Raw genomic sequence first — 12,960 nt, 5'->3', positions numbered from 1 at the left:
GGGGCTAGGAAGAGTGCAGCCCCAGGGCTGGGGTGAGCAGCTGAGCTTTTCCCACCACGGGGCTGCACTCCAAACATGTGCAGACATTCATTAGATTGGACTAACCCGTTCCCCATCTAATTTTTTTACTTTAGGTGAACTAATTCAGATTGGACTGGTTGTTTTTTGCCCAACTTAACCTCCCCAGAGTGTTTACACAGTTTGGCATTTACTCTAGTTTGGTTGATCTAAATGGAAGGTCTGCACATAGCCTATTAGTTGATAGTCTTCCCTGTTATCATTTTTTCTGGCTTAGAAATAAGAATAGTAAGGGTAGCATATAACAGCAATAAATATTCTCAAGACCCCCTCTACATGTGCAGGTAAAGGCACAATGAGTTCTAATGTGTGATTCACAAAATCGTGCCTCCTTCCATGCCACACATGCATGGCAGGAGGTGCAATTAGATCCCATCACACCTTGTTGCCAGTGCTCCCCCTGTCCCAGCAAGCTGCTCCATGCAGCTGGTTGAGGGGCAAAAGAGCACCCCGCATAACCCCAGTAGTGGGCTTGCAACCACAGGAGAGACCCTGCTACACATGCAAACTAAAGCTTGATAGCAACAAACTATAAAGTTAGTGCACATTTTTAGGTCTGATTTGATAGCTGGTTGGAGCTGTTTATTGTGCGATAGCTATTTTGCATGTGTAGGTGGTCTCTGGGTAATTTGCAAAATTAACTGTGTGATTGCACAATACCTGTAATTTGTAGAGAAGGCCTAAGTCAAACATCTTTCAAGTGGGTTATTGGTTTAATATGAGCCTTGTTAATTTTGGGTAGATATGTATGATAAAGGACTGGAATGTAACTGTTTAGTGTGGACAGAAATTGAAAAAAAGGAAAATGACAACTATAGCACGTTATCGTTATATGTGAAATCAAATTTTTGGTTGGGATGATCTATTTTGGGGTGGTCTTGCTATGAGCAGGGGGTTGATTTAGGCCTTCTGAGGTCCCTTCCAAACCAAATATTCTATGATTAGAGTTACCATATTTCCAGTTTCAAAAAAGAGGACACCTGTTGGGGGGGCACGATATGCCCATGCCCTTCCCCTGCCCCTCACTCCCTAACCACAGCCCCCCAGCCCTGCTGCTGCCCCTCATTCCCAACCCACAGGCTCCCCATCCCTGTTGATACCCACAGCTTCCTGGCACTACCTGTGCCATGTGCTCCAAACCCCCAGCCCCCTGCCCACCTCCCAGCCCTGCCAGTGCCCACTCCTGACCCACAGCCCCCTGCTTCCCCCAGTCTTGAGAGTCTCCCAGCTGCCCCACCCCTGCATGCACAGGTACTGGCCCCAGTGCCACCAGCTCAGTCATATAGCTCCCTGCTTCCCCAAAGGACCCCCCACCTCTTTCTCCCCCTGGAGGAACAAGCACCTCCCTTGCCTTGCTGCAGCCCCAATGCTATATGCACCCTTCCTCTAGTCGCCTCTGCCCCAGCACCAAGTATCTCCTTGCTAGGGCAAACCAGGAAGTGCCAGGAAAAACTTCAATGCTGAGCAGAGGCAAAGCAAAATCCCAGACATTTGTTGATATTTTAAAAAACTACCTGGATGGAGATGGGAGGACCCAAAAAGAGAACATGTCCAGGAAAACCCAGATGTATGGTAACCCTAATCAACATACTTCAGTTTTCAGTCATATTAACATTAATATTGCAAGCAGGTATTTACAGTGTAGATCTTCAGTTTAAGTTTAGAATCTAACTATATGCATAAATATGAATCTGTGTTTCAATTAACTGACTGATGTAGTTTCATTGTTGGCAAGTATAAAAAAATCCTAAAGTATTCTGGTGATGTGGAGGGCACTTGACATCTCACTTTGGATGCACTAAGCAGTGTTAAAGCAGAAAGCTAGAAATCAGCATTATAGCAAAGATACAGAGCCACTTAGAGCCAACAATTTTTTTCTTTCTAATCCTTTTATCAAAGGTCTTGCATTTACCATTTTGATATGGGCAAAGCAGCAATATGCCTGCAAAGGGAGTTAATCTATGTCCAAAGCATTTTAGTAAATTAAAATAAAAAACCTAAAAATCTATTGACTTATGCCAAGTCTTGTTTGAGTCTAGTCTAGACTTGCATGTGGTCTACTGAGCAGAACAAAGCCATGGGAGCGACAGCTGTGCAATTCTGTTCAGGCACTGATGCACTATGCACCTTGGAGTTAAGTGACATAAATATCTCTGAGGGTCTGTTGCCCTGTCCATGAAATGGGGATGTGTCTGATTTGCTAGTGTAGGTGTGGTAGGGTTAATATTTGCAAAAGCTTTTAGTGTCAACTGTTGTCACTTCTTTAGTCCCAAGATTTTTCCCATAGCAAGTGTCTCCCCATTTTCCAACATCCTTCACTGGGCATAGACAGCTTTAACTATGTCTTGATGAAAGATATTATTGTCTGATGGAAGGGAGAGATGTGATTCCACACACTGTTTAACCTTTAGCACGTTTCCTTCAAAGTGGCAGGGTTTGTTTGCTCCTTAAGGACAGATCGGGTGAATGAAGCTTCCCCCCACAACAGCGTAGCTTTTGATTAAGGGAAGATTTATTATAAACAAGGATAAAAGGAAGTAATAAAGTAAAAAAGAAACAGTTTGTTTAACGTAGCTGTAGATTACTCAAAATGTAAGCAGGTGCGGGCCACTGTTAGTTCAGTCATAGATAAGAATCTTGCTCTTCCAAAAAAGCAGCTTCTGGTTGTGGTGTCAAGTCAGGCTCTCACCGTCTAGAGCTTTCCCTGCCAAACAGCTGGATTATCAAAGACCCCTTCTGGAACAGCATCTGTGTCCAGCCCACCTCTCTTAATGTAATGCTGTCTCCCCTGTTGTCCAAACCAGATTTCTCTAATTACACACTATATGTATCTATTATTCAATTCAGATTTGGATTTGGCTGATTCAGAGGACAGTGAATCGATTTGGAAATTCGGATCACTCTCCAGAATCAATTTGGCTGAATCTGCTTCAGAAGATTCGGCAATGATTCAGAAAAATGTGGAGATTCCGCCGTAGACTATGATGGGGAATCACTGAAATACCCATAACGTTGTCATTTTTTGGCAGATTCAGATAAAAACGGCAGGGATGGTAGCCCCTTCTGAGGGTATGAGCCCTGCTAAGTTACAAGGAGATAGGTATAGGGGTTTCTGGGAAACTTCACCTCAAGGTCCTGACAAGGAAAACTCATGACATATGAGTGTCATTGTTTGTGTGTTAAGGTGCAGCGGGATGAAACCAGCAGGGATGGTAGCCTGTAAAAGGGGGCCTTTCCAGTGCTCAGGCAGAAACAGATCACAAAAGGGACTGAAAGGCTGCAGACAGAGGCTTATGTGCTGTTTCTACATCACACCCTCAGAGCCCTGTGATTGGAAGGGGACTCAAGGAAATATCACAGTCACTGGCCAGCTACAGATGTTGCCCCCCCCCCCGCTCCCCCTCTCTCTTTTAAGTTTCTGTTCCCTTAAAAGACTGCCTTCCTATTCTTTTTCTGAATCTTTTTCAAATTAATTCAGAGGCTCTGAGCCAGTTTGGAGGGGGTGTTTTTTTGGTCTGTCAGTTTGATTCAGATTTGGTGATTTGGCCTCTGAATCAGGCCGAATCTTCTGTGAATCAAATCAGCAACCAAAGCTTCGCACACCCCTATTATCTACACCTGTGCTCCGGGATTGGGTGAGAGGGGGAGCATTTTAATTTGAATGGCTCTGGGACAGCTGCTCTAATTGAATGCTACAGCATCACATGTATTCAGTGCCCCAGGTTTCAAAATGACTGAGGGAATGTTTTAACTAAAGGTTGTTCAACAACTTTTAGTTAAAGCACCCCCACTGCCATTTTGAAATGTGGGACACTGAATAAATGTGATGGTGAGGCACACTGGAGCATTCTAATTAGACTAATTGAGTCTGCTTCAGTACGTTCTAATTAGAACACATCAGAGCACATATATAGGCACCCTAAGGTTATAGATTTGCAGCTTTCTCAACACTGATTGATTGTGAATGCAATATTTAAAAGCTGCTTTTCAGATGCTTAATAATTCTTCTTAGAGCCCGCATACTGCAAACCATTAAGTAGAGTAGTTTTGATGATCCACACCAATTGTCCACTGAGCACAACTTTTTAGATGTGTTTTAGTTCCTAACCTGAAATTTAGTTCACTTACCTTTCTTAGTGGTGCATTATGAATTGGGTACCTTGACTTCTGTGAGAGTGTATTACAGGTTAAATTTGTATTAGTCATTTTTTCCTTCCATTTCCAATTCTCTTTTATTTACTTTTTTTGTCATGTATAAATTTAGCTATTGTTTTTTTTCCCTGTAGTTACTGATAATATATACATTTTAAAGTTTTGTTTTTTTTAAATCTAGTAAAGCTTTCAATGATTGCTCTGAAAAAAAACAAAAATAGAGAATAAGAAACAGAAACTTAAAATAAGCTGTGCGAAAGAGTGGCTAGAACTAGGCTTCTTCACATTAGAGACAGATTTTGTCAAGTGCGTGGGTTGAGATTGGGTGGTAGCTTGCTTGCTTCCTTATGAAATATGCTTAACAATAGTTTGGCACATTGGTATCAAGCAGAGATAAACACACTATTAGTAAGCATCTCAAAAAGGCCCATCCATGATTGTGAAAGGGCAGTTATATAAAATGAAACATGCAGTCCTGAACTTTCCTCCATGCTACATCAGTAGCACCATAAACTGTCAGTTTGTCAGGCCACTAGAGGTATTTATGAAATCAATACACAATCCTAGAGATTTATAGAGGCAGTGTTGTTAGCTAGAGGAAAGTGGCTCAATGAAAAATAAAATTAATACAATATACAAGCAGATTGTCATAGAAAATGGATGAATTTCCTGCAATCTGCTGGTTTTTGCCTGACTGTGGGAAATGTTGTTGAAGCATAGGGATAAATGGGAACGCAGCAGCATATATTAGCCTTGTTATTCTGTAATGCCATTAGGAGGATTGCTGTAAACTGGGCTTGTTTTTGAAGGTGATTTGAGGAAATGGCACAATAAATAATTGGACAGAATGTTAGAATATGAATTAGGTTTTTCTACATGCATTTTATATGAACTCATAATTTAACTTATTCAGATACTTTTTAGTTTGACTTCCAGCTTTTATTTATTCCTTTTCTAATTGCAGTTTGCTGCTCTTTCAAGATTAGCTCTCACCTTGCCTTATGTCATTCATATATCAAAGCTACTTCTCAGGGAGGTGCTTGAAATTTGTCTTAGGAAGAATTTACATTCACATGGGTCTGAAACATTCTTTAGGTATTCTGTTCCCCACGCTGGTTGCATATTCATTTGCGTATTTGGAAGGTCCATTTCCAAAGAACTAAGATTATGTCGCTGGACAGAGATAAGAAGGGGGAGGGAGGGTTGTGTTTGTATCAGTGTCAGAAAAACGTAGAAGGTCACAAATAATTTGGAGCTAGTTTGAAAAAGAGACTTACAGATAACAGCACATTTTTTGTTTGTGAGAGTCTGAATGAACAATTGTGGCTACTACAAGAATTTGGTGTAGACTAGATGACTGGTAGAAATTGAATTAGTCTGATGACAAGGACATAGCCCCCTTTTTTTTTCCTATCTGCCTGATGGAAAACAGAAGAAAGCCTTTGGTGACACAGCTTGACCTGGAATGTCAGTATGCGCTTTGTGAAATGCTCTGATTCCAGCCCAGAACCCCTGTCATTCACTAAAGCCAATTTGGTGGCGACTGGGAAGGGATCTCAGTGCAATAGAAAATCTTTTTGAAGAAAAAAATATCTGGTGGTCAGCACTCTGATGGTTGCCACTTAGCTTTAATCATCATTTGGAAAGCCAGACTGTCAGCCTTAAAACAGGGCATATTCCTGACCTAACACATTTAAAACAGTCATTATAATGACCATGCAAATTGATGATGACATTGGTAGCATCCTGTTTCTGTTCATTTCTTGCTTGGATGATATCCTCCTCCTCTTCTTCAGTCTTATCTTCACCCATCCCTATAGCCTACCCCTCTCTTTCCTTGTTCTCATCTACCACACTCATAGCTCATGCTCCTAATCTTTTCCCCACAGCAACATTCTCCCCTCCCCACCGTATTCCTTTGCTTTTTAGCCAGGTTACATCCTCCTCCTCCAAGCTGACTGGGTGCCACCAGGGGGAGCATTGAGAGCACAGGAGCAAAACTCCTTGTTCCCAATTCCAATACCCAGTTAGGGTATATACAAGTGTTACATTTTGATCACCCTAACCAAGCTTAGGATGATCTAAGTGGCCCAACATGCAAGTGTTTAAAGGACTTAAAGGCAAGGGCAAGTGTTTAAAGGGCTTAAGGGCTCAGAATTCAGAGACAAACTAACTTTACATTGGCCTGAGTTAACCCAGTCTAAAATGGGTTAACTCGGCCTAATGAATGCCTGCTTACATTCACAGCATAGCCCCAGGACTGGGAAAGCCAAGCCACTTGCCACAGCTGGGAGCTATGCTGTTTTTATTCCCTCCCATCCAAACTATCCCCACAGACCCACCAATTCCACTCCACTTCCCAATCCTTTCCCCCAATTTACCTCCAGCTGCCCGCACAAAGCCTGCTCGTGACAGGTTTAGGTGGCTCAGAGTAAACTGCCTAATCTGAGTGGGGCCATTCAAACATTTGTTTGCACCCTTACAGTCCCCAGGTTTAGGAGGAGCAGTCACAGGACTAAGTCTTGCCCAAGCCTCCAGGGTTAGGCAGAAGTCTCCCCTGCATGTTTGTTTGGATAAAGTGGAGGTTGTTATTTCCATTTCAGTAGCTAAACAAAAACTTGAAAAACTGAGTTTTGGTGTAGGTAGACCTGGAATCATTTATTTTCTGCCACCCTGATCCCCAGCAAAACAAAATACCGAAACAATAGCAAAACAAACAGACAAAAAAAGCAACCATTTTGGCCTGGCCTGAAGTGTTTTGTTTTGAGCTCTGTAATTTTTTACCCCTCTTTTTTTATCCAGAGTGTATCCAGAGTTAAAATACTGTTGTGCTTCAACATTAACAAATATGATTCTACGTTTTATTTCATCAAAACTGTTCACCAACTTCAGCCTGAATTTGAAAGTCATTTTGCTTCCCCCAAAATGGCATTTTTTTGGCTAATTTGCAATCTGCCAACAACATTTCCCTTTGCTTCCATGCAGGCCACTTTGTGAGGGTGGTGCATGCATACTCCAAAATCTAAAAGAGTTGTGAGGGGATCAAGGCAGATGCAATTTTTTTAAAAATTGCTGATAGACTCTAACAAACAAGTTTCTGAAATGTGCACACTGCCTTTTGGTGGGGGAGGTTTAATAGCAATAAAATAGGTTTGATACTTAATCGGTCTGGTAAAATACACATCACCCACCAGGATCCCCTTCTGTATTTCAAGTCCCTGTTCTGTGGGATGGGGGAATTGGACCTTCTCTATTTTTTCTTTACTTTTATTCTTCAAAATAGTTGGACAGCTTTAGCTAAAATTTCCTTCAGACTTTCCGTTTAAGATGTATACTCTGGACTTTATCTTGGTTTGGTAAAGTTAAAATCAGCTTATTAAGATCCAAAAGATATTTGCTTCCGATTGTAAGATTTTACATTATGTGCCTTGCTACCTATAACACTTAAGGCAAATTTTATGATTCTAAGTTAATCAGTTTTGCAGCATTTTAAGGAGAATGAAAAATGGAGAATGTTCTATAGTAAACACATTTAAACTGTTTTATTGGAGGTTAGAAAATGCTGTATTTCTAATTGGCATTTGGCATATTGCCTTCTAAAGGAAGCTGTTTAAATATTTATCAGCTTAACTAGGAATATATTTAAGGAATTTATTTGGAAAACTTTTTTTTACTATCCCCTCCCCCAATTTCTTCCTATGGTAGTATCTCCAACATAGAGCAGCGTATGTTCAAATCCTACGTTTATTTGATCATTGAAAAGTTCAGCATTTTTTTTATTTTTGAAAGCGCTATTAAGCTATTAGAAGCTCTTTTAAAATATTTAAAAGACATTTAAATTACAAGACTAAAAATTACTACAAATTTTGTGGCAGAAAATCACATTGATTTGACAGTTTGTAAAGACCATGCTTGGCCATGTACTGGAATTTCTGGCACTTCCCAAATTCTCAGTTTCGGTATGGATATGGCCATTTTTAGCAAATGCCTCTCCTCATTTAAAAGGCAGCGAATAGTGTATTTATTTCATTGTACTCTGACAAGTCTTAGGGAGACCTAACTTGCCAAACATTATCACAAGGTAGTTTTGCGTTCTCTTTTGTTAATATGATGTTTTGTCTTTTCTCTCATTTAGAGATCTAAGTGAAAACCAGATAAAAGGAATCCCCAGAAAGGCCTTTCGAGGAATCATCGATGTGAAGAACTTGTAAGTGACAACTTCATTAGTGTTTCTCGTGAAGCGTATTCTCTGTGGGCCTCACACTACTGCTGTTATTTATTTGAGCATCACACGTGTGCTCAGCTCTGCACAGAATACAGAGGAAAATAAGAGTCCTGCCCCAAGAACCAGGTTACAGTCAAAGAACAGTCATTTACTGCTGTAACTCCCATCGTATCAGTGGGAGTGCTCAGCAGAGCCGCAGATTATATTCTTATATTTAAAGGCTCTACTAGGCCAGCAGCACAAAATCTTACTCTGAAATCACAGGCTATGTAGTGAAGTGTTATCTGCCTAAGGGAAAAAAAATACAATAGATCAGTTTGAAATTGAAAGAGAATGGCATCAGGGTTTCAGCTGAAATCTTTCATTCTACAGCTTAATTTGGAAAATGCAGGTAATTATATTACAGGGCATAGGTCAGGGCTACACAGATCAAGCATAAATTTCAGAGCAGGGAAGGTGAGAAAATGGTATGACTTTGTGAGGCATAAGAAATTAACTTGATGAACAGGTTTATTTTTCTTTCTGCCATTTGCATTCCCATCCTGTGTTTATAATAAAAAAGCCATTAAAGGGGGAATGTGTTTTTGTTGTTTGGTAATAAATTAGTCTGAATTGGTTTGGCCCTTGCCTTTCTCTAAAACATGTAATGGAGAAATGTGGTTACATAAAGATTTCCTGTTCTACATTCCCATGACTGCAGCAGAGTTACCCATTAGCCATTTATGCTAAGTTGTCATTGTGTCAAAATCATACAGAAGAATCGCCCAGTCATTGCCTCTATTAAAGACAACACTAGGACATCTTGAGAGAAACAGTTACATGGAGCAAGTTAACAAGGAGGCAGGGATTCAGCCTGCACCACAATGTAAGCTGCTTTCTACACTTTCGGAGGAAGGATTTTTAATACTTCTAAGCTAAGCCCAACGTGTATCATATTTTATCATTATTAGTGTTAGCATGTGGATAATGCACAGAGGTCCCAGGCGGGGATCGTGGTCCTGTAGTCCTAAACACTGTAAGCATATATAATGGAAAAACTAGGCTTCCTCTGAGAGCTTTCAATCTACGAAGATGATGAGAGACCACAGGTGGATACAACAAACAGATGGGGGCCAGTATAAGGTAACACTGTGCTCATTATGCTTAATGCAATAAGCAGCAGCCGCAGCACAACTATACGATGTTATGAAGTGTTTTTGTGTCACTAGATACAGAATAACTGTGCAGTTTGAGTTTAAGCATGCTCAAATAGCAGCTTCTTTTCTAGAGACCAGACTTCTGTGAGCCGTGTTCAAGTGATCTGAATGGAATTAGCATGCAGCTGGCTCTGAGTATAGGCATAGGTCCTAAAACTGGATTTTATGGATATTTTGGTCTTCATTAGGGCCTGCTGCTATTAGGAGGTTTTGATTTCTAAGAAATTTAATTATATTCTAATTTTGAAACCTATCCTCTGCCCAGGTCAATTTAGAGGAAAGGTAGGGGGCAGCCAAGATGTGTGTGAGAAATTTATGCTACAGAAAAGGAAAGTAACAGGCTATGTGTAACCACATGTGTGGGACACGTCATAAATCTAGAGTTTGCAGACAACTGGCATTTTCAGTTTCCACATCAGAAATTCACTTGTAGTAATTTCTAAATATTTGTCCATGCAAAATCTGCAGAAGGATAGGCCTAACACAGGTATTCATAGCCCCAACTTTGCTGCTGTTAGAGACCATATTTTTCACCTGCATGTGTTCCATAACTGACATCAAATCACTTGAAGATTTCTGATTTCAGCTTCTTCAGGAAATTAAGGAATGAGCATGGAAGACAGCTAGTATCTTCTACCAAGAAATACCGCATGGTATCCTATGTGGAGAACACAGTGTTGTCTCTGTTCATGAAAATTCAGACAACCTGGTGACAGGGTGTTTTAAGCCTTCCCAGAGGCAATGTGTGTTGGCTACAGCCAAAGCTAGGGACTTTGACTGTAGTGTGCCAAAGGCTCATGTTGCGACCAAAGCTGGAAGTTTCTGTCTAGAGGGTTTTGCCCCTCTGCTCAGAGTCAGGAGATAGAGACAGACATTACACAGAAACAGGTTTAAGTAATCAGAAACTAGTTTAAACCTGTAACAGAACAGATGGTCAGTGTGCATAAACCAGTTTCAAAATGGCTGAAACTGGTTTGAGATAAACCTGGTAGAATGTGGTATCAGACTTAATTGATTTGGGTCAAACTGGTTTATGCAACATCTGTCCTAGACCCCTTGCTGGTTTAAGTGAATCCAGAGTCCCCCAGTATCCCAAATGCTTTGCAGCCCTGGGTGGGGCTTTGCTCTCTGCTCCAGAGAGCTGGACTGGGCCAGCCCCTCTGCTCTCTAGCCTGCTCAGGGGTAGAAGTATGGTCAGAAGCATGACTCCTGAGACAAAGGGAGTAGGGAGGGGGTTATTCCCCCCCCCGAGGGATTGCAGCTCCTGTCACCTATGCCCCCTCTCCCCACTCCAGTGCCAGAGGAGGGAGCATGGCCAAAGCTGGTTGGCATGGTCCTTACCATCCACCTGCTTTGCCAGGGGCTGAGGCTACAGGGCTGAACCCAGCTGGCCTGTGAGTGCTGCTGAGGGTGGAGGCAGAGGGGCCAGCCTGGGCTGGTCCACCAGGGAAAGGCCGTTCCCAGTGGGCTGCAGCTTGGGCTAGGACTGTGTGGCTCCCTGAGCTGGGCAGGGCTGTCATGGAGCCCCAGCTGGCTGGGAAGTGCCCTGTGGGGCCAGCCCGTGGGGGCGGGACCCTTCCCAGCCTGCTGGGGCTGCGTGACAGCCTGGCCAAGCAGCACAGGCAGGGGCTGGCTGGGGAGCAGGCTTCGTGGGCCAGCCCAAAGGTGCCAGTGGGCCCTGAGCTCAGCTGCTCCCACCACACCCCCTGTGCTGTGCAGCACCCAGGGCTGCAGGCATAGAGGCAGTTGTGGGCTGGCCAGGATGAAGGGCTGTTCTGCCTCACTCGCCTCCAGCTGCTGCTGCCATACCTCTTGGGAGGAGAAGCTTTAGCCCTGCAGCTTCTGCCCAGCATGTGAAGCTCAGGCTCCAGCCCCTGGATGCCTTGGAAGGTGTCCGGGTGGAAGATGTCTGGGGGCTGCAGCCAGAGCTACATGCACTGAGCAGAAGCCACGAGGCCCAGCAGGGCTGTTTTTTCTCCCCGCACCTCCAGCTGTGGCACGTGCTCCTGCCGTACAGCGCAGCACCACTCAGGGCGGGGGGAGCTTCCTTCAGCCCAGCAGTTTCAATCTGAGCTGAGTTGATGAGCTGTCCCTAGCCAGATGAATGACAGTATTTGGGGTCAGGAAGGAATTTTACCCTATGACCATATTGATGTGGGCTGGAGTTTTTTATCTTTCTCTGTAGTGGAGGGCATGGCCCTCCATCCAAAATCTCTTGAGTGTATATTAACACATTTGATAGAAGCAGGATGTTGGTTGCCATGGTTCTCCTGCTTTACCTGTAGGAAGTTAGCATGTCAGGTCTTTGTTGTGTCAGGGTTGATGGTAGTTTTATGTAGAGTTTAGATTATGGTTTGCATGGGATGGTTTGAATAGGGTTGGTCAGGCAGGGGGTTGGACTAGATGACCTCTGGCAGTCTCTTCCCACCGTACTTCTCTATGATTCTATGAATGAAAAAGATTCTCTGGGTTCCAGTTTACAGTTTTTTCAGGGCATAATCTTGAATGTGGAAAACCCTAATCAGGTTATGTCCAGGGGCTGAGGAAGTTCACATCCAAATGCCAAACATAACAGCAAAGCTTTGGAGCGAAGGGAAGATGAAGCAAAAGAGAAGAAACTGAGTACACCCCTTTCTCAAAATATATTAAATAGTTGCAGAATCTTATTCTTAGTATTTATGGCATGCTCACTGCTTTCCTTTTGTGCACAATACTGGGCTCCCTAACTTGAAATAAGGAAATGGAAGATCTAAAGAAATGTTATGGGTTATTGGGTTTATAACATGAACAAGCATTTTTAATGTCCATTAAGACTAGGGACAGAAATGATACGTAGACCAGTATAAGTGAAAAGAAACTGGTTCAAACCTGTAACACAGCATAAGTTCAGTGCATATAAACTGCTTTCAAAATGGCCAAAACTGGTTTAATATAAACCTGGATGGATGTAGTATCTGACTTCACTGATCTAGGTCAAATCGATTTATTGACCTTCTGTCCCAGATGTCCTTCATATTCAAGTTAGCTTGCAGTCCCCTAGCATCCTAGGGTGGGCTAGCCTTGGCCTAGACTGTCTGCTTCAGCCGTGCAGGGAAGCATGATCTAGTGCCCCCTGGCTTCTGGCCTGGGCCACTGCAGGCATGTGGCAGCATTTCTGGAATCAAAAGTGAATGTCTGTTCACTTGGCTATTGGTTCAATCTAGTCAGCTTACACTAACGTGCAAAGACCCTATCGATTCAGCCTCTGGCTTTTTGACTTTCTGTATTTAACCTAAGGCTGTGTTTCTACAATGATTTATCAGCATGATA

General features: G+C 42.6%; 1 protein-coding gene across 3 annotated transcripts in view; it reads left to right on the top strand.

The window, feature by feature from the left end:
• Positions 1–12,960, top strand: part of SLIT3 (slit guidance ligand 3) — a 1,179,950-nt gene that overhangs the window by 621,787 nt on the left and 545,203 nt on the right. For all 3 annotated transcript variants that reach the window (XM_019506517.1, XM_019506518.1, XM_019506516.1), the window contains exon 5: positions 8,366–8,437. In XM_019506517.1, the coding sequence (XP_019362062.1) occupies positions 8,366–8,437 (72 nt within the window). The remainder of the gene's footprint in view (positions 1–8,365; positions 8,438–12,960) is intronic.

This window comes from Gavialis gangeticus, unplaced genomic scaffold (genome assembly GCF_001723915.1).
Source record: "Gavialis gangeticus isolate Ggan-Ray unplaced genomic scaffold, GavGan_comp1, whole genome shotgun sequence".
In the NCBI taxonomy this organism is placed as follows: domain Eukaryota; kingdom Metazoa; phylum Chordata; order Crocodylia; family Gavialidae; genus Gavialis; species Gavialis gangeticus.
Note: the sequence above shows the minus strand (reverse complement) of the source record. Positions and strands in the feature narration are given on the sequence as shown.